The sequence below is a fragment of the Nothoprocta perdicaria genome, unplaced genomic scaffold (genome assembly GCF_003342845.1).
Source record: "Nothoprocta perdicaria isolate Ctin4 unplaced genomic scaffold, notPer1 scaffold_206, whole genome shotgun sequence".
Classification (NCBI taxonomy): domain Eukaryota; kingdom Metazoa; phylum Chordata; class Aves; order Tinamiformes; family Tinamidae; genus Nothoprocta; species Nothoprocta perdicaria.
Window position 1 is genome coordinate 918,791 of NW_020455272.1, and position 20,017 is coordinate 938,807.

The following is a 20,017-nucleotide window of genomic DNA, read 5'->3' on the forward strand; positions in this document are numbered from 1 at the left end:
TGGTGAAATTGTGGGTTGTAGTCAGGATACTGTACTGTGCTCCTGGGTTGGCCACAGTAAGGACTGTGATAATGTGACTGCGGTTGTGAGGCTCTTTGATAGGCGTTTGCTAATATAAGAGGGTGCTCAGGTTAGTCCTTTGCATGCTCCTGACAGCTGTTTGGTTATCATGGGTGATTATGTGAGTGGCTGCTCCACTGGGCCCTGACCAGTGTGTCATTAGTGACAGCCAGAACGTGGCTGCCCTGTGATGCTGGCAACCCCAGCACAGGAGACATGGTCAGATCGGGCTGAAGAGCTGGGTGGGTGCTGAAGTGTCTACAGGCAGCCCCTCACTGCGGCTACTGCCCCGTCTAGCTGGTGTGTTTCAAGATAAAGTTTTAGCACATGTGTTCAAGCTGTAGATGCAGTTTTGGTTGCAGAGTAGATCTCCTTAGTCCTAAGGAAGCGTGGTAGGCAGGAAAGCAGATAGATGTAAAGGACAGAAGTGCAAGTGGGTGACTCTAAAGGAGACTGAGAGACAAGCTCTAATTCGCTTTCCAGGGTAAAGTGGAACCGGCGGTGGAGGAATGTAAACCAGATCCAATGGAACAAGAAGAGAAGAAGCCAGAAGTGAAGACTGAAATGCCAGAGGGAGAAGAGAGACCTGCTACTCCAGCTACTCAGTCCTCTCCAGCAGCTGGGCAGTCTAAGAAAAAAAGTAAGCAGGAACACTGTTCTGACTGCAATTCATTGTATCTCCATAGGTGAAACTTAGGAGAAAATAGAGCTTGCTTCAGTGTTGCTCAGTAGGCTTACTAGGGTGGGTCTTTGTGGTTCTTAGACAAAATTGTTGTCTAATACATACGCTTTTACTTGGCTCTACATGGTAAAGTTCTTTAAGGCTGTAATATTAGACATTAAGCATTAGTAAAACTGTCAATAAAATAGAGATTAGGGGATACTTTTCAGCTAATTTTCTAGACAAGTTCATTCTCTTGGCATCAGAAGGGATGCATTCAAAATGTTAATTGACTTCATTAAATTTACTGTTATCTTTCTGTGGTGAAACAAGATACTTTTCAATCACTTGATAGTCTCCTTGTGTCCAGATGATCTTTTTAATATCCTCAACAAAGCCAGTGCTGCAGAATGTAAGCAAGCCAGGCTAAGCATCATAAAGCCATTGTATCAGTAGTCTCCTTTTCCTAAAAATGACATTTTGAAGAGGTTTTCTCCTTACAGTTGTTTCTGCTGCTTTGCTTATGTTGTTGTTTTCTTCAAAAGTTTTTAAGCCAGAAGAGTTGCGGCAGGCGCTTATGCCAACACTGGAGGCACTTTATCGTCAGGATCCGGAGTCTCTTCCATTTCGACAGCCTGTGGATCCCCAACTACTAGGAATTCCTGTGAGTGTCTTTAAATATTCTCCTGGCTTCAACCCAGAACYGCTGTCTTACTGACATATCTATTTAAAGAGAACTTAAGTCCATCTTGCTCTTATTTTTATATTGATGCATTTGAAGGGATTAGCTTAGGCAATGGCACATAAAATATCTGAGTCAGAAGTTTAGTTTTTTGAGGTCRTTTGGTTCTGGGCTCCTTTTGAAAAATGAGCAGGCTTTTACCRTACGACAAAGTGATTGCCAACAGATCTTCATGTGCTGTGTGGGATTTTTATGGATGTTGCTTCATGTTGTGATGCTTCTCTTGCTGAATTCCGTAGGTGTTTCTTGTCATATATGAAACTTCATTGAACTAACTTAACTGGGAAATTGGATCATTAAAAAAAAAWTCCATCAAATGATTAAGCTGTTAGCAAAGAGGAGTTAGCTTGTAGTTTTTATTTCTGAGTTTTTCTTCAGAAAACTTCTTCAGAAGAAGTTGCTTAATTTCAAGGATCTGTGTATTCAACCGTCTGGGTTGAGTATACAAGGATCCTGTGTATGCATCCTATATATGCATGAAAGTCCTACCTAGAATTTGCAGCAGAACAATTGTTGTTTGCAGCAACAATTTCTGCCTGTTTTTTTTTTTTTTTTTTTAGGGTAGAAACTGCAAGAATCTGAGGTCTGCTGTATTGTTCTAAGCAGACATTTGTGTTTTGCACTTAAGCAAATTCACCACTGGCTGTCAGATTTGGAGGGCTTGCTTTAGAGCAAGAGAGGTTCTGAGGAGGATCAAGGGGGCTGAAAAGAGGCATTCTTTAGGTAAAAGGTTTGTAGAAGACRTATCTTCTATGAATTTAATAAAGTACATTGTTTAAGCAGATCTGCTTAAGAGTCTCTCTAATATACTTGCATATAGCCTCCGAACAGCTAGGCCCTGCTATTTCCTCCTTTTTGCAAAATTTTTATAATTAGTGTTAGAGCAACTTTATTTTCTCAGCAGTAGAAGAGCAATAGAGCTTGAAAAATAAAAGAATAATGGARAGGAAGCATTGGGAAGGGATATGATATTGCTTAGAGATTTCATTGCTTGTCACAAGGAGTTTGACAGTCAAGTCTGGGAAGAACCTGTTTTTCTTGATGTATTGCAGAATTTGTATACTGGGAATGCATACGCTACCGTGTCACAACATAGTCCTTTAAAAGTGCCTTGATGTGCTGCTTGTTCTTGCAGGATTATTTTGACATAGTGAAGAACCCCATGGACCTTTCTACTATCAAGAGGAAGTTAGACACAGGCCAGTATCAGGAACCGTGGCAGTAYGTAGATGACATCTGGCTCATGTTCAATAATGCCTGGCTCTACAACCGCAAAACGTCCAGGGTGTATAAGTACTGTTCCAAACTGGCAGAGGTGTTTGAGCAAGAGATTGACCCAGTTATGCAGAGCCTTGGTTATTGCTGTGGAAGAAAGGTAAGGAGAAAATATTTTTAGTCTGCTGCTTGCTTCCTGATAGGGAGGGAGGGGGGTTAGAAATATTGCAGTTACAGTTAGTAACATTTGTGTCAAATTCTAAAGGTGTAAATAGGATTTAGGAAACACGAGTAGCCTGTTTTCATGTGTTTTTGTTTGTTTTTATCTTCTATCTGCTGCTTAAAATATCCATTTGCAAGTGCTGGAATAAAACTTCAGTATCTTGAAGCCTTGCTTGGTTGTTCATTAGGGTCAACCGGGTTTCTGCTAGAAATGAAATAGATAAATTTGTTAATTGCAGAAAAAGTGTTTTCAGTTTCTTTTGTATGTTGAGACTCTCTGTATTTCCGTTGTCTAATTTTTGATACGCTTTTCTTCTTCGGAGAAGAGCTAACTTGGAAATAACAGCTCATTGAAGGCTGCTTTTTCTGACTCCAGCGCTTCAGGCTGTGCTCTGTGTTGTGAGATGTGTGCTCAGAATGGGAGGCTGATGATTGCGGTCTGGGTCACACGTGCTTGCTTCAGAGGGCGAGTAAAGACGTGCGGGTACTAAGATGATCCCTTCCTCTCTGCAGCTGGAGTTCTCGCCGCAGACTTTGTGTTGCTATGGCAAACAGCTATGCACAATCCCTCGAGATGCCACTTACTACAGCTACCAGAACAGGTAAGGAAAACTCGCTTGGGGCAGCTCTGTGCGTGCTGCCTTCAGTCTGCTACAGGCATGCTTGTATGCACATACCCGCTCTCTTTGTGTTCACACCTTTATGTCACAAGACAAAAACTTGCTGGAAGTGCCCTCAAATAGCTTCCCTTGTGTGCTAATAAGTTCTTTTGACAAAAGCTCGCTGCAGTCTTTGCTCTTCCTCCTGTGTTTGCAAAAATATGGGTTTTTTTTTCTAGATTTTTTTTATCCTGCAGTTGGATAACTCTTCATTTATCTGGGTATCATATATCCAGCAGCACGCTGTCTTTGCTGCCTACTGTACAGCTGTATTTTTCATGCAGAGCAGTTCTGACTAAACTATACAGCGTGTATATTAAGTTCATAATATATATTATACTCGGCAACTGGATTATACTACTTTTCTGATGTTTAAAGAACAAGCCATTTTTTGTTTGGTGCAAATCTTCATTGATGGCTTGTACATTCAGATCTTGCAATTCTTTATTTTTCTCCTTAAGTTCCCTTACRGGAGTTGTCTTACAGTGGCTACCAGCAACTGTGTGAAGTGCTGTCACTTCTCCAGCTTTTTTGACTAAGCTTTTTGACCTATGGCTTATTAAAGGATTTAAGCATATTTAAGCATATTAGAGAAGGCACCTTTTTCCTGTTGAGAGTGGGAGCTAAGGAGAGGGGAGAGAAGCAAGGAAATACCTACCTGAGCACTCCCGATTTCTCTGGTTTGTCACTGAAATGAACCTGCTAAAGCAGAGAGCTGGTTACCTCCAGGCTACGTCACCTCCCATCAATTTAGCTCCTATTTTCTGTTTTATACAGCATCTTTCAAAAAGAAACTGGGGAAAACAGAAAAAAAAAAACAGCTTTTACGTGAAGTCTGAAAGGTTTTTGCAAAACTGGCAGTTTGTTAAGCACCTGGTCAGGTGAAAGCCCTCAAGAACTATGGGAGTTGTATCTTAACTTAGGCTTCATGGGAGTTTATAGTAGTGAGTGGAAGCATTCAGGAGTGAAATAGTAGAAAATTAGTTTGTCATATTCCAATAAAAAGTACCAGAGCTTTCAACTCGCGTAATTTAGAACACTTCATCATGAATCAGTATTTTCCACACATTTATCCATTGGTCAGCACCGGATGGATCAAAAGAATGTAATTCTAAAGCTTGAGAGGCTTGCATATTTTCAAACATGTGCTTCTAGCATTTGTAAAAATAGCACATGCATGCACGTGATCTGTGTATCATATTATGTACACATAGTGTATCTATAGGTAGATTTATAAAATCACTGAAGTACTGCTGTTCTGGTATGTTATCTTAGATGAAGACTAGGAGAGAGCTTAACTGACCTGCCTTCCTAGCTTAGCAGTTACTTACTGTCAGCTCCTGTTGCTCTATAGTGACCTCTTGCAAGTTGTTTCAATTTCTTTTTATCACTTAGATGCATGATAATGTGCTGTACTAATGGAGAGGTTACAGTTTCAAAGCACTTCTGAGAGATATGGTAGAAACTGGAGCGAATCACTATTTCATTCAAGTGTGATTGGCATCTTTCTCTGCCGTGTTTGCTGCCCTGGTACCTGCACTGTTCTGTGCTCAGGAACTGGGCCATGACAGTTGTATCAGTGTGGAGCACTGTGTRAGCAGATAATGTTAGGCACTTACCTAAATTACAGATAAACAGCTTGAAATTAAAAGATAAAAGTTTTTGAGGGCAGATTTTGGTTGTCCTTTAAGCTTCTGAGGTTTAGCTTTTCCTTTCAGTTGGGGGAGAACTCTGTGGCCTTTCAGCATTTGTACATTTAAGATGGAAGACTATCCCTCTTTCCCTCCTGCATGTTCTCCTGCCCACAAAACTGCTACACTGATATGCAAGTCAGAGTAGTAGTTCTTCCTTCTGCTCTTTCCTCTTTCTCATTTTAATTCTTTGCTGTACATGGCATGGATTATTAAAATGAAGAGGGTATGGGTATGCTGAAATGAAATACTCYTTGCTTTAATTTGCTATAATCATTTGCTGATTTTGAAGCCATTCGAGAGATTTAATGCTAATCTGTGCTTTGCCTTGGCTTTCTGCTTTGTGTTGTCTTGTCCTGCTTCTATGTTTTGTTTTTTTGTTCTGCAACCCCCCATTTCTTTGTTTGTTTGTGTCTTATTTTTTATTTCTCCTTCTTGCTTGTCGTTGTCTGCACTTGGCTTTGATTTGCAAAACAATCAATCAATCAAAAAAAAAAAAAAAACCTAAAAACAATCCAAACCAAACCAACCAAACACAATGTGGGGCCCATAAACCTGCATCATTGAATGTCCCTGTCGCCGTTGATGACCTGGCTCTCTGCTCCTCTCCCTTCCTGGGCCTGCTGTGGCCGGTGGCTCCGGTGCTTGGCTTGGGCTGTGTTGTGTGGACGGAGCAGTTCACCCAAATATGGCCTTCTCGCTGACAGGTATCATTTCTGTGAGAAGTGCTTCAACGAAATCCAAGGAGAGAGCGTTTCTCTGGGGGATGACCCATCACAACCTCAAACGTGAGTAGTTTTTGCTCGGTGGTGTGTGTGTACAGTCTGTAGCAGGGGGTCAAGTGTCTTCTTAAAGCGGAGAAGGCGGTCGGTTTGAGGTAGCCCCCTCAGTTCCTAGGCCATATAGACAATATATTTCTTTAAAAGCCTGCAGTCTATCTGAAATGTTTTTTTTTTTTTTCTTTAAAATCTGGATTGACTGTAGTACAGGGAAATAAATAAGATTATAAATAAGTTACAGTATTAAGGACCATAATGCTATCATTGTTTTACCTCCTGAAAAAACATGTAAGGATTTTATTGAGGGGGAAAAAATATAACCATGCCTGCAGGCAAATAGGTGACAGGTACCTTCTGACATAAATCAAACTTGATCTTCCGTTTATAGACTGGACATGCTATTAAACTTGTATTCGATTCCAAATCATGATTTTCATGTAAATTGGAAGCAGATGATCTCCTTTTGCGATTCACATACTTTCCTGTTGGAATGGCACCAGAGCTGTGCGTGGGATTATAGCTGCCTTTTGCAGCAAGTGGTAACAGCGAATTGTGTGGATATTGTTTTATTCCACTGTCCTATGCTCACAATTCCTTGAAAAATCTAGAAACAGATTTTCAATGATTAAGGAAGTCTGTCCCCTTGAGGGACAGACAARTACCAAGCAGTTACCGCGGACATTTTAAGTTGTTAAAGCTTTTCTGGAGAAGGATGTTGCCAGAACACTTTCAATAAAAGCAAGTAAGGRCCTTGGGAAAGCCTGAAGCCAGGGAAAGAGTTGTCAAAGTTCAATAATTGGATAGATTGAATTAATTTTCACAGAAAGTAGAAGCTATCTTTAGCAGCACACAGCCAAGTCTTGGTCATGCTAAGGGATGTGTCTATTTAGAGCAGCTGTGAAAAAAATCCATTGGGGCTTAGGCAGATACAGGAGCACATTTATCCTTAAGGAGGAAAGGAAGAAATGACATTTGTATGCTGGCCAGGGTTTTGGGCAATGTCCCTGTGGGTAGTATGAATGGCAAGAACYAGGATTTATTAACATGTTTTACATGAGAGATCTGAGATATGAAGTGAGAGGAACACGATATAGAAATCTCAAAATATAATCACTTAATATATTTTTTTCTAATCATTCATACAGTGTGATCTGTCTTACATAAATTGGTACAGTTTGTGACAAAGCCTTGAGTCAGAAGGCGTAGAGTAGTTTTTAATTTATGCACTATATTTGGCAATACAGGTACTAGACACAATTTTTTCTTATGTATACACATAATAAYATGAGTGAATTGGTTACAACAACTAAAAATAGGAGTAAATTGGTTAGAACAACTAAAAGCTTTTTGAACTCCAGTAGTGGTAGAGTACTTGCAGCTCTTCGTTTCCATAGCTGGTTTAAACACTTGCTTGTTACATGAAGATGGAGACTGTAGGCTACACATGAAGAGCCAAGTATATTTTTGAATGTGTTCCCCTCACCCACCTGTAGCCTTTGTCACAGGAACTCATTTTGTGGGAGTAGACTTCCCACTCCTTTATTCCATTTCTACAAGATACAGTTAAAGTAAAAAAAGCTCTCATATATTTAAGGTACTGTTTATTAATATGGTAAAACTGCAATTTGAAGTAATTGGGAGACAGAACCCACTTGATTTATGGTATAACAAGCTTGAAGATTTCTGCAGCTGCCTGTATTTGGGATAAATACTGAAATAAAAGGGTTGGAAGGTTAATGCACCCCAGTTCAGTGGGACTGAGTATCCTTCATGGCTTTGGGAAGAAGCATGCACTGATAACTCAGATTCAACAGTTCCCTCTTAAAAGGAGATTCTCAAAAGATCTCAGTGTTGCTTGGTAGTTGTTCTGGACTGCGCTCTGCCAGACTGGTGTAAAAGTTAGCTGGAATTAACAATTAAACACACAGAGTTGCTGGCTCTGTCTGGGATGAAGGGAAAGTCAGGCTCAAGTAAAAGATAATGGCTGGACTAGGCTTACAAATTTGGAAGCTGAAATTTCCTTTTGAATTTAATCTCGCAGGAAAGCTAGAGGAATCTGAAGTAAGATGACCTGGATAACCTGCCTTTCTGTATAGCTGAAGATGTTTGGCCTTCTGTGCATTCAGAATGCTGGGTGGGCGTATCAAACAGTTAATTTGATTGTGAAAGACTAATCAGACTGGTCCAAAGCATGAACATCAATAAGCTACCCGTTTATCTTATGGTAAAATTGAATAGGTGAGAAGTGAGAAGTTACTGTCCCTTAGAAAAGCATCTTTGCCATGAACAGCATCAATGGTACCATATACTTCAGTTATCTTCCACTTTGTGAACTGCAGCTCCTTTATAGTACTAGTGAGTGTTTAAGAATCCTAATTGCAGCCCTTCACTTGGAGTGTGGTGATGAATGTGGTGTGGTATGGCATGAACACATGTCATTTTGTGTTAAAACTGAGTTTTATCACCTGTTTCTCCATAGCACAATAAACAAAGAACAGTTTTCGAAAAGGAAGAATGATACACTGGACCCTGAACTGTAAGTAGTGCTGTCACATTTTGAATGCTCCTCAGTTCATCATACCTATTTTGAAAGGACATACTGTTCATTCATCACCACCTTCATTTTTCAAAGTAGTCCCAATTTAGTGTAGCTGTGTTTGCTGACTGTAAACAGCATGCCTGGCATTCTGTCCTGAAATCTCCAATTACTGTATCGGCTTTTGAGAAAAATAGAGATCTGAATGTATGGGTTTGAATTAGTACATTTGGTTGCCTTGATGTAGGTTCAACAAAAGAATCAATTTGTGTAACTCAGGAGTTTGAAATCTTGTTGTGGCAAGTGCATCGAGGCTTAGAAATGTCTGTGTCATTTGGCAGTATCTTTCTTGATACTGTTGCCTTTTCTGGTTGTCACATTTTACAGGCAGCTGTACTAGAAGGAAAAGATGTTAAATTTGAATCAACTGATTCTTCTGCACTGCTCTGTAAGAACTATAGACATTCAGTAAAGTTTATATTTTGGTGACTTGCTATTTTTTGCTCTGTATTCCTGAGATTTTATGAAGCCACCTCGGGCACTGCATTATTTACCTGTGCTGCCACTCCTAAAATATTCTCTTTGTTCCCAATGAATGAGCAAAAAAGATGTGTAATCTTTCCACACTGTCTTTCTAAGGGTCACCAGTTTTTTCTTCCATTTTACAAGGGCCATGAGAGGGAGAGAGTAGTAACTTGATTCATAACTTGTCTTTGTTTTGGTTATGGTGAAGATATAACCTAACAGTAAGGAACAAAGCAAACTTAGTGTGATGCCATGTGCCCTATATAAGTGACGGTCCTGAGTTTCAACCTCTTATAAGTAGAGGTTCCAATGAATCACTGTCCTTTTACTTGAAGTAACCGTAGGTGTTCCAGTAAATTATATTAACTAACATCTCTGAGAGAGACAATATAATTTAGTTGCCTTTAAATCTTTGCTGGCCTTCTGAATTCGACTTTGTTACAATTTTTTCTCCCACCCTTTTCTGCAATATGTCCTAGGCTTTAAATGTGAAGGGACAACTAGAGCCAACCTGTTTCTTCTGATTCTTCACTTGTGCCAACTGTGAATCAATTTTTATTATTGTTATAGTTGCAAGCAGTTCTCAGATTTGATGATTACAAGAACTTCTTCATAAATACATACTCTTTTTTTTTTTTTAAACATCTATGTATGTATGTACATTTCTGTATAAAGTGAAGTAGATGGGAGTAAGGCGGGCAAATAGTAATGAGATGTCCCTGCAGTCTACCTGGCTTCATCTGGTCCTTAAATCATCTGCAGGCTCTTCTCAGTGTGGATTGCCTTTATGTTAAATAGGCCCAGGAGCTTGAGTGCTRGAGCACCTGTATTGAAATGGTACAAAATATGCTATGAAATAATGTTGCTACTAACCTCGCTTCCTTACCTTTTCCCTGCCTACAGATTTGTTGAATGTATAGAATGTGGAAGAAAAATGCACCAGATCTGTGTTCTTCATAATGAGATAATCTGGCCTTCTGGGTAAGGATTTTTTCCTTTTTAACTGTATAGTATATGATAGATTGAGGAATGTTTTTGTCAAAACTTCATTATCTTGATTACATTCATGCCTAAAAAAATAAATTCAAAGGGAAAAGTTACATTGAGACTTGAAAGTTCTGCAGAACATATATTTGGTAGACTTTAATGTAAATATCATATCTCACTGTATCATATGTGAAATCCTTTTTGTTTTTGTATATTTGCAACATTTCTATAATTGGAAGAGAGCCTTTCGAGCTTTTTTGTATTTAAAAATGTTAATCCTGTGTAAAGAGGAATTCTGCTTTTAGTTTCTGTAACAGTTTTGTGCTGATCTCTGTATTGTTCCGATTTTGTCCTCTTCAAATAAAAGTTTTGCAACCACTAAAGAACCAAACAGATGAATTTTCTTTTCTTACCTCTGTGATCAGATTAGATCTGAAAAACAAGATCTGCTCCCCTCTGATCAAGAGCTGTGAATCATCTAAAATAATGTGCTTTTTTCCCCCGATTGCTTTAATAACTTTTTTTTTTAAAAAAGCAGGTAAATCATACGTAAATAAACCTCTCTGAAGAGAGCTCAGGTGTCTTGCTCTAGATGAGAGAGATTCTTACACCTATTTGTTTGTTCCATTCACATTTGTGCAGAAGTAGATCCTGTCACTGAGGAAGAATTTGCCCAGAATTTCCATGCTACAACATACTAGGGTGTTTAAAGAAAACGATTGGTGTTTATATAATACATCTGGTAGGGTCGTTTGAGGAGAAATATTTTGAGCCAGTATGGTCAAACATCCTAGTGAAGACTGATGTGGCTGGGCTCAGGCTGGCAGGTGGTGGCAGGAGGACCTGATGGGGAACCCACCCTCTGTGTGCCCAGCCTCTAATGTTTGCAGCCCCAAACGTTTAGGGCCATTTTTGCTGGCAGTGTTCTTGGATCAGGTGCTGAGGAACGTAGGGTTTGATTTGGGATAGTCTTTCACTGCCTTGTGTTTTTTCTTCAGCTTTGTCTGTGATGGCTGCCTAAAGAAAACAGGGCGAACCAGGAAAGAGAACAAATTTTCTGCTAAAAGTAAGTGTTTCATATGTGCACTAGAGATCTGTTAAGAATGGGGAAGAACTGACTTTTATGTTCATTTTGCATTTATTTTGATACTTCGTTTGAATCAAGTAAGAAGTGGGAGGATGGTTTTGATAAGATAGAGTGCTGCGATGCTGGGAATACTTGTGTTCATAGATGTTTTCAGTCTAGTAGCCTGTTGTAAAGGGCCAGTGTTCTGCTTTACAGTTCTACTAATACGAGATACTTGGCTTTTTATCTTGACTGCAGTATTAATAGCATTGGGAAATAGTTACTGTGTGATTGCAGTCTAACTGAAGGGTATGCTAACATGTTCTAGTCACTATGACCAGTGCTGCTCTTAAAAGATTTGCTGAAGACAAAGGTTGCATCAGCTGGTGACAAATACCTGCATGGATGCTTCCTCTTGATTAAGGCAGCTGTTTGGAAAGCATTATAGAAGGAAATCTGTGCCATCATCCATCTACTCTATAGACAAGTCTCTCAAAAGCTTTTTCTTAACTTGATGCACCTCTTTAAAACAGTGCATAGTTGCTTTTCYGCTCCAAAAAAGCTTCAAGATTTAAACATGACTTAAACGTAAGGATTAAATACATAGTTGCTGAGTGACTGGTTTTAAGGTGCTGCTTTGACAAAAAGAAAGGAGGGGTATCCAAGGCTGCCTTGAGATTTAGGGGATGGATTGATGGGCTTAAGACACAGAAGTGTTCACTTTAACTGTTGCTGTGAACCAGTCAGTGGATGGATGGTTTCAGCACCTTTGTCTCTTTCCAAAATATAAACTTTCTGGATTCACAGAGAATACTAGAGGAGTACAAAGGTTCTTCTGCAGTTTTCCCTCTGTTTATGTTTCTAGCCACCTATTTGCACTGCATATGCAACATAGTATGCCGATGCTTTGTGGAAAGGTATCCAATTAAATAATTGATAACTTGGTGGATTTGTGGCCCTACTAGAAGCTGTAGGCAATGAGAAAAGTCCTATAGTTTTAAGTTCCATTTTAACTTTAGGTCTTATAACTTTTTGCTTGTCTGAATTTTGTTTGAAAGGAGAATCTTCAACAAAATTTACAGATACAGTAATGTATTTAGTAGTTTTTTTATCAAAAATATGATTGTTTTGTTTTTGAAAGGAAAGACACTGACTTGGCTACAGCCTGACGTTCTAGGAAGAATATTCTTCCAAATGCAAGAATTAAGTCTGGAAGCAGTGTTTGTAATCCAATTTTTTGAGTAATTAAAAGCTTCTCTTCAGGAGGAGCCTTAATTACGGCTGGCTGCATTAGAAAACACTTCAGATGTTCAGATGAGATTACTCAAATGTTAAATGAGAACTGTTCAGTTTGTATGTATTCAGTATACAATGTATGTATTGTTTCTGTAGGGTTACCTGCTACAAGACTTGGTACCTTCTTGGAGAACAGAGTCAATGATTTCCTAAGACGACAGAATCACCCTGARGCAGGCGAGGTTACGGTTAGGGTGGTACACGCCTCTGACAAAACTGTGGAAGTAAAACCAGGAATGAAGGCAAGGTATGTCTTTTCAATTGCTCATTTTCCTTTCTTCTAAGCAAAAAGCTACTTGAATTTTCTTAGGTGCTGCTACTTTGAGAAAGTAAAGACTGTGTTGTGACCTCATCATGGACCAGCTTGTGGAAAACATACTACAGCCACAGAATGTTACATTGCTGTGATCAGTGTCACTTTTTTTTCCAAAGTAAAAAGTTGGTGTTGCCTTGTATTTGAGCAGTCTTGAAGGATTTTTTTATTATTTTTTTAAAAATTACCCTTGCAGTAGCCCTCATTCATCGTTGTTGCCTTAATTTACTGCCTGGTGTTCTCTAATATGTGAACATGTCTGATATTCCCCTTCATTTTCTGTACTCTGCAGGTTTGTAGACAGTGGAGAGATGGCCGARTCTTTCCCGTATCGAACAAAAGCACTTTTTGCCTTTGAAGAGATTGATGGCGTAGACTTGTGCTTCTTTGGGATGCACGTGCAGGAGTACGGCTCAGATTGTCCCCCACCCAATCAGAGGTGAGGAGCTGCACGAAAACCCATCTTATTTGTAGTACTGCCTCAGTTGGGCGAACTTTCTGAAGTTCTTTGCAGCTCTTGAGAGCTGTATATCAAAAAACTTGTAATTTCTCTTGGTTCTAGTAGGACACAGGTGTCTGTAATGTTTTATTGTTGTTGTTCATTTGTTTGTTTTATATTCAAGAATCACTGGTTACTGCAGAGGCAGACATGTTGCTTCCGTTCAAATACTAACCTAATCTTGAAGTCAACAGGATGGTTGACTCTATCTCCAGAGAGATGAGGCTGGATTATTAAAAAAAAAAAAAAGGTTGAGCTTCTAGAAGTAAACTAGGGCCAGGGTCTTTGAAGACTGGTATTGCATTGGATGCTTCAAATAAATAAACAGTGTATTAGTATATAATGTATAAAATAATGCATATGTTTTTCTTTTCAGGCGAGTGTATATATCTTACCTTGACAGTGTTCACTTCTTCCGCCCTAAATGCTTGAGGACTGCTGTCTATCATGAAATACTAATTGGATACCTAGAATATGTAAAGAAATTAGGGTAAGTGTATTTTTTTATGTGTTTTTTTTCTGTGCAACATGTATGATAAATAAATCCTAGTGCAAATGAAGTTACTGAGTCCTCTAGTGCAAAAGAAAGTATTCAAGAAGAAAGTATTAGGGGCTTTATTTAGAGTAGTTGCTCAGGAAAGACAAACTTGCTGGTATTATCTTCAATACCTAGGTGAGATGGTGTCTTCCTTAGTACATTGAAGGCAAGTGTCAGACATCTTGTTCTGCCTTTTTCTTAGTTACATATTTTTAATCTGGAAGACTGTAAAATTGCTGCCTAGTGCTCAGGCATCAGTTTACTTGTTGCTGTTCTGTGCTAATGGGTGACATCAGGTTCTCATTTGGGAAAAACAATATTGGTCACGCGATACCGTCTCTCCCTTCCAGGCAGGAGGAATGACAACTGGCTGCAGTTCCAGGGCTTGGACAGGGTTGTACAGATGTGTTTCTCAACAGGGCAAGGATGTTTTTCTCTCTGACTTGAATTCTGGTTATTCCTCACACTCTTTTCAAAAGTTCTTTCAAAATTGAGGAAGTAGTAGGGAGCTTTGTGGCATTTTCACTCTGCAGCTGCCACTATTTGGATTATCTTTTGCCTTGGCAGTACTTAGGGTTGTGTACCCAATAGCATGGGTGAACTTTATTCTCAAATCTAATCATGAAATTTTTAAAGCTTATTTTTTCAAGCTAAAAAGAAAAAAAAAAGCTTGTGATTAGTTGAAATTTATGTTCAGGTAAATGTGTTCTTAAAATGTCACTAGCCATTGAATGAGTACACTGTCTCAAGGAAAAAGAATTCAGCATTTTCCTCTTAAAAAATGTAGTCTCTGTCTTTCTCTTACGTAATTATTAGCCGATTGTCAGATGGTARGAATGTATGTCAGGCTTTGATTTTTACCTCTGGACTGGAGAACTGACACACTCTACATTAATTGCTCTGCATGAAGCTCTGAATCTCCAAAAGTTAGTGAAAACACACGAATGCTGTATGCGTGGATGAAKACAAARGGAGCATTAGAATTTAAATCGTGGAGAGCTGTACTTATTGTCATGTGGTAACACCAGCCAATTTTGTGCTGGCTCCACCTTGTGGCAGAGGCCAGCCAGCTTCATTAAGGGTTCATTAAGGGAGCTCACGTGTGCTGCTGTTTGACCCGTGCTAGGTATACTACTGGACACATCTGGGCCTGCCCACCTAGCGAAGGAGATGACTACATCTTCCACTGCCATCCTCCCGACCAAAAGATACCCAAGCCCAAGCGACTGCAAGAGTGGTACAAAAAGATGCTGGACAAATCCGTGTCGGAGCGCATCGTCCACGATTACAAGGTTTGTTAAGCGGGTGCTTGGACTTGGAGACAGGAGCAGGTTGACTAGTCTGCTGTTGTTCTTTGCATTAGGCACTGTGTGTTTGGTTCTTAGGGAACGTGTGAATGTAAAGTGAGGTGAGCAGTAGAATTTAGAGCTAAAACATATTGTATTTAAAGCATACGCTTCTGAAATACTTTTAGYAAGAGCCTTGAAATGGTGATACACCTTCTACAAGAAAATTACATTCTATAGAAATTCTAGGTAAGAGAAAAATCTTAACAGCATAAATACACATGTTGGAATCTTTGGTTTTCCTTTTTTTTGTTTTTTTGTTTTTTTTTAAGTAGCAGGGTTAGGCTGTTGAGCGCAGTTAAAAACTTGTACAGTTTTCAAAATTATCAGGACTTCAGCTTGTGTGGACAGTAGATTGATTATACTGTCCCATCTGGGAAATACGCATGTTGGAGTCTACAGTGATGGCTAAATTATTTCGTTGGAGTGGGAATGTTTGAAATGTCACTGCAAACTAGGAGCTGTCTGTAACGGGTGCAGCACTAAATCTGCTCTTGATGCACTCAGATTGGATTGTAAAGTCAAGTTGTCTCTTGTGCTTAATGTTCCTATGCCATTTTTTAAAACTTGTTTAAAAGGTTGCTTCAACATGCTTAATTWGTAATAATCTTAATGAAGTGTTTTGGTCCTTTCAGGATATATTTAAGCAGGCAACAGAAGATCGTCTGACCAGTGCAAAAGAGCTGCCATACTTTGAAGGAGATTTCTGGCCTAATGTTTTGGAGGAGAGTATTAAGGAACTAGAGCAAGAGGAGGAGGAACGGAAGAGGGAAGAAAACACTAGCAACGAAAGCACAGACGTAAGAACATGTCTGCTGTTTCGAATGTTAAAAAGTGTGACTACCTGTGGCTAATTGAASGAAGTGCCCAGGCTCTTTGTTTAACTGTCTCTTTCACCTTGATGCAAAATAAATACCAGTTTAACATTTATATTATAGCTGTTTAAAATATATATATATATGTGTGTGTGCGTATGTATATGTGTGTATATATATACATCTAGATATAGATACAATCACCAAGCTAATTCTTATTAGCAGTGATTGAGGATGTGACCCACAAAATATGATTAAGAATTGATACTGGGCTTGTTAAACTAGAGAAATTCCTTGCTGGTGTCTTGTGCATGCTTTCTGRGGAGTGGTCAAAAGTTGTGCTTTTCACACCCAATAATATAAACAAAAAGAAAATACATTTGATTCAGGAGTAAATAGGAAAATTTGCAGTCTCTGTGTTTGATAACCTTTGGTCTTCTGAGCTTTTGTGAAAAAGATTAATCTAGAATGAGGTTGGGTTTTGCTTCCTGTACATCTTGTTAGTTAGTCCTGTTTAACACTGCTATTTTGTCAACTTTTTACGTGTTAGAATTATTTTCCTAGGGATTGCTACATTAAAAAAAAAAAAAAAAAAGTTAATTTCATAGTTAAATAGTTAGAGAGCTACAAATGTTTGTAGTTCTGTGCCTTGCTTTGCAATACCTTTGGCAGTAGCCATCTATGGCTTTTAAATGATCTTAAGTATAACTCTCTCAACTCTCTCAAATTTGCAGTTTAACTGATGTTTTACTTAGGAAGGGCCTGTTTAAAGTTTTTTTTTTTTTATTTGGCATAGCTACAATTTTCCATCTCAATGTACCAGAAACCAGTCTTGAAGCATCTGACTTAGTTGCATGTGTGAGATCTGTCATCACTTAGGTTGGTTCTTCACAGCAGCTTACCCAAGATCCATGAAGGGAAGAGCTTGCTGCATATTGCTGTTTAACCATGACTGTTAAAAATAAACATTTAATACTTTACCCAGTGCCTCACCTCTCAAAAATGAGACGGTAACAACCTGTATTCTTAAATGAAGTGATGAATAGTGATTCACGTTTGCTGGAAACTTCCATCCCATCAAAATAATTTTAGCTTAGGAAAAAGCTTATGTGGATGAGAATTGCTTTGGATCTTGATCATCATATGGTCTAGAGCCTCAAGGGACCCCTCTATGTAGTACTGAGGGGAATAAATGTTCATCGGTGATTGATTATAATAGAAGTGAAGTGGACCTATTTTAACTGTTGCACCTTTTTTTCTGCTGTGTCTTGCATACTAAAACTTGCAGTAGTAATGGCTTTTGGACTCAGGACAGCTTCATGTAATGTTCAGTGCAGTCTGTAAAAAGAAAATGTCAGACAATGGGTAGATGGCTGTAATGTTAAAAGGTCTAGGTGAATTAAGTTCTTTTTTAAAAAAAAAAACCTCTGGTTAATGGGTTAGTGCAGAATCAGTTAGGCTTTTCAGTTATTTTTAGTTTGAATTGCATTGAATTGCATTTGTTGAAGCCCTTTGGGATTAGCTGAGATGTTCTTTGGTACTGAACTGCAGTAGGCGAACAGGTTTTGGTAAATATTGTTTATCATTCTTTATCCTTTACACCTGCTGAGCATTTATGCTTTAATATTTTTAGAATAATATAATGCTCATCTTGTTATCTCCTGGAGTGATTCCACTTGAATTAARTTAGTCTTTTGGGGGACGGTGGTAATTGTCTTCAGAGTAAATCACTGTGAAAGGTGTTTAGTCCTTCAATTATAGGAGGCATGAAAGTGGGGGCTCAGATACCTGACATAATTTTCAAAGTCTTTTTTTTAAACTTCAATAGGTGAGCAAGGGAGACAGTAAAAATGCCAAAAAGAAGAACAATAAGAAGACAAGTAAGAACAAGAGCAGCTTGAGTCGTGGCAATAAGAAGAAGCCTGGCATGCCCAATGTATCCAATGATCTGTCCCAAAAGCTATATGCCACTATGGAAAAGCACAAAGAGGTAAGAACTGACAGAGTGAGAAATATATATTCCTAAGTAGACAGAGGTACAACGTCCCGCAGTGAATTCATGTGCTTTAAGCTCCTCAGCCAGACCTGTACAGAGTGGCACACGTGACAAGGGTGCCAGCAAGTCTGGGCTTTCTGTGCTGCRAGGGCATTGGAGTCAATACAATTGTGCCTGTACAGAGCTGCCAAGCAGTGAAGCTGTCATGGCAAGCTAGACTGTTCAGTCTAGTGCTCTTTATCAAACAGTCCTGAAAAGGTGAACCTGTAATGCATCCAGAGGACTGGAATTTTTCAGTTCTTGCAAGTATACACAGTGGTCCCCAAATGACCACTCCTGGCTACGCATCATTCACGTGTTGGTTAGTCCTGAAATTGTGTATTCTGCAAAATGAAGTTTGACCAAAACCTCTYGATGAGTGCTGGCATTAACTGTGTTGACTTTACTTTGCAGGTCTTCTTTGTAATCCGTCTCATTGCTGGCCCTGCAGCCAATTCCCTGCCTCCCATTGTTGAGCCTGACCCGCTCATCCCATGCGACCTGATGGACGGGCGCGATGCTTTCCTGACCCTTGCTAGAGACAAACACCTGGAGTTCTCCTCCCTACGAAGGGCACAGTGGTCAACCATGTGCATGCTCGTGGAACTGCATACCCAGAGCCAGGACCGCTTCGTTTACACCTGCAACGAGTGCAAGCATCATGTGGAGACCAGGTGGCACTGCACTGTGTGTGAGGTATGCCCMGTCAGCCTGCTCTTGCTCATGTCCCTTCGTTTCTGTGCCCAGAGTGCTTGTTACCTGAAATACTTCCGTAGTATAACTGATAAAGAATATGTGTACAACTCACTGCCCACCAGTTCAGAAAGAAAGGAATAGAAAAAAATCAAGTAACAGGCAGTGCCAGCAGTCATCAGGGTGGCTTGTGTCTCCTTCTTCCAAGCTGTGGGGAACTGAGACTGCAGAATTCCCTGTGCTGAAGTTCATTAAGGTGCTGCTGCTTATGCAGTTGGGGAGGATTTGTGGGATGTTTTTCTTCTCCTCCTGAAGAGCAATACCTCGTTTCTTCTTGCACAGCAGTCAGAAATGGGGAGCTATGGTACTTCTGTAACTGGACCTCTCCTCTGGTTTATTGGCATGGAGGTTTTGCCATGCTATGGATCAGATTCCTATCTAAAGCAAATACACTTGGTCCTTTTTTTTTTTTCTTTCTCTCTTTTTTATTACTGATAAATACTTGGATAATTCTCCCAGTCACTCTGTAGTTGCAAGGAACATTCTTGACTCCAGAAGTGTTTTGATACCTGTGTATTTAAAGGTCAAGCCGGTGGTCTGGTCAATGCTCTGTCTTCCCAAACTGGAGTCATCTTGAACCTGACTTATACCTTACATTTTCAGCCTGCTAGTAGTAGCAAATAACTCTGCATCACATTGAGTTCTGAAAGACCCTGATTAGAATATGATGGTCCCATTTCTTCATATATATATCAGAAAATAAACTCTAAAATTTCTGAAGTCTTAAGGAATCCCAAGGTCACGCATCTTTTCCTTAAAATCAGACATGCAACTAATATCTGTGMTAAATCTTGTGCTTTCACTGAATGTACGTGGTGTTGAGGTTGTTCTTTTGGGACACTGCTGCTTATCAGCTCACCTGAAAACAGAACAAGTAGCTTGCATTTTCCTTTCATCTTTGAAAATTGGGATCTCTCCTGCCGTTTTTACCTCCTCCTATTATAGAAGCAGTAGATGGACAGCTGTTCCTTGTCTTTTTTTTTCTTCCTTCCCTATCTGGAAAGAAAGTGAAATTCTGGGCCAGCTGAATCATGTGTGACCTATTAGCTCCATGCAGACTTGTTTTTCGAGCTGTATATATTTGTGTAATTTCAGCCTTCCTTCCCACACGCACATTCACTGTCTCTRTAATTCAGATTTACTCCTTCTCCACTAGCCTGCAAAGCTTAATTTTTCCCTCTTGTAAACAATTTGTGTGGGAGCACCTGGGTGTAATCTGAGGTGATGTGACACCATTTACGTATTTATTCAATGAGGAGTTACAAGCGGAGCGCTGACT

General features: G+C 39.4%; 1 protein-coding gene across 1 annotated transcript in view; it reads left to right on the plus strand.

Moving 5' to 3' along the window:
- Positions 1-20,017, plus strand: part of EP300 (E1A binding protein p300) — a 60,130-nt gene that overhangs the window by 37,592 nt on the left and 2,521 nt on the right. Inside the window, exons 16-30 of the mRNA XM_026038269.1 lie at positions 544-700; positions 1,267-1,385; positions 2,599-2,838; positions 3,414-3,502; positions 5,958-6,038; positions 8,509-8,565; positions 9,994-10,071; positions 11,076-11,143; positions 12,536-12,686; positions 13,045-13,191; positions 13,628-13,741; positions 14,916-15,081; positions 15,771-15,935; positions 17,779-17,940; positions 18,400-18,681. Of these exons, the coding sequence (XP_025894054.1) occupies positions 544-700; positions 1,267-1,385; positions 2,599-2,838; positions 3,414-3,502; positions 5,958-6,038; positions 8,509-8,565; positions 9,994-10,071; positions 11,076-11,143; positions 12,536-12,686; positions 13,045-13,191; positions 13,628-13,741; positions 14,916-15,081; positions 15,771-15,935; positions 17,779-17,940; positions 18,400-18,681 (2,076 nt within the window). The remainder of the gene's footprint in view (positions 1-543; positions 701-1,266; positions 1,386-2,598; positions 2,839-3,413; positions 3,503-5,957; positions 6,039-8,508; positions 8,566-9,993; positions 10,072-11,075; positions 11,144-12,535; positions 12,687-13,044; positions 13,192-13,627; positions 13,742-14,915; positions 15,082-15,770; positions 15,936-17,778; positions 17,941-18,399; positions 18,682-20,017) is intronic.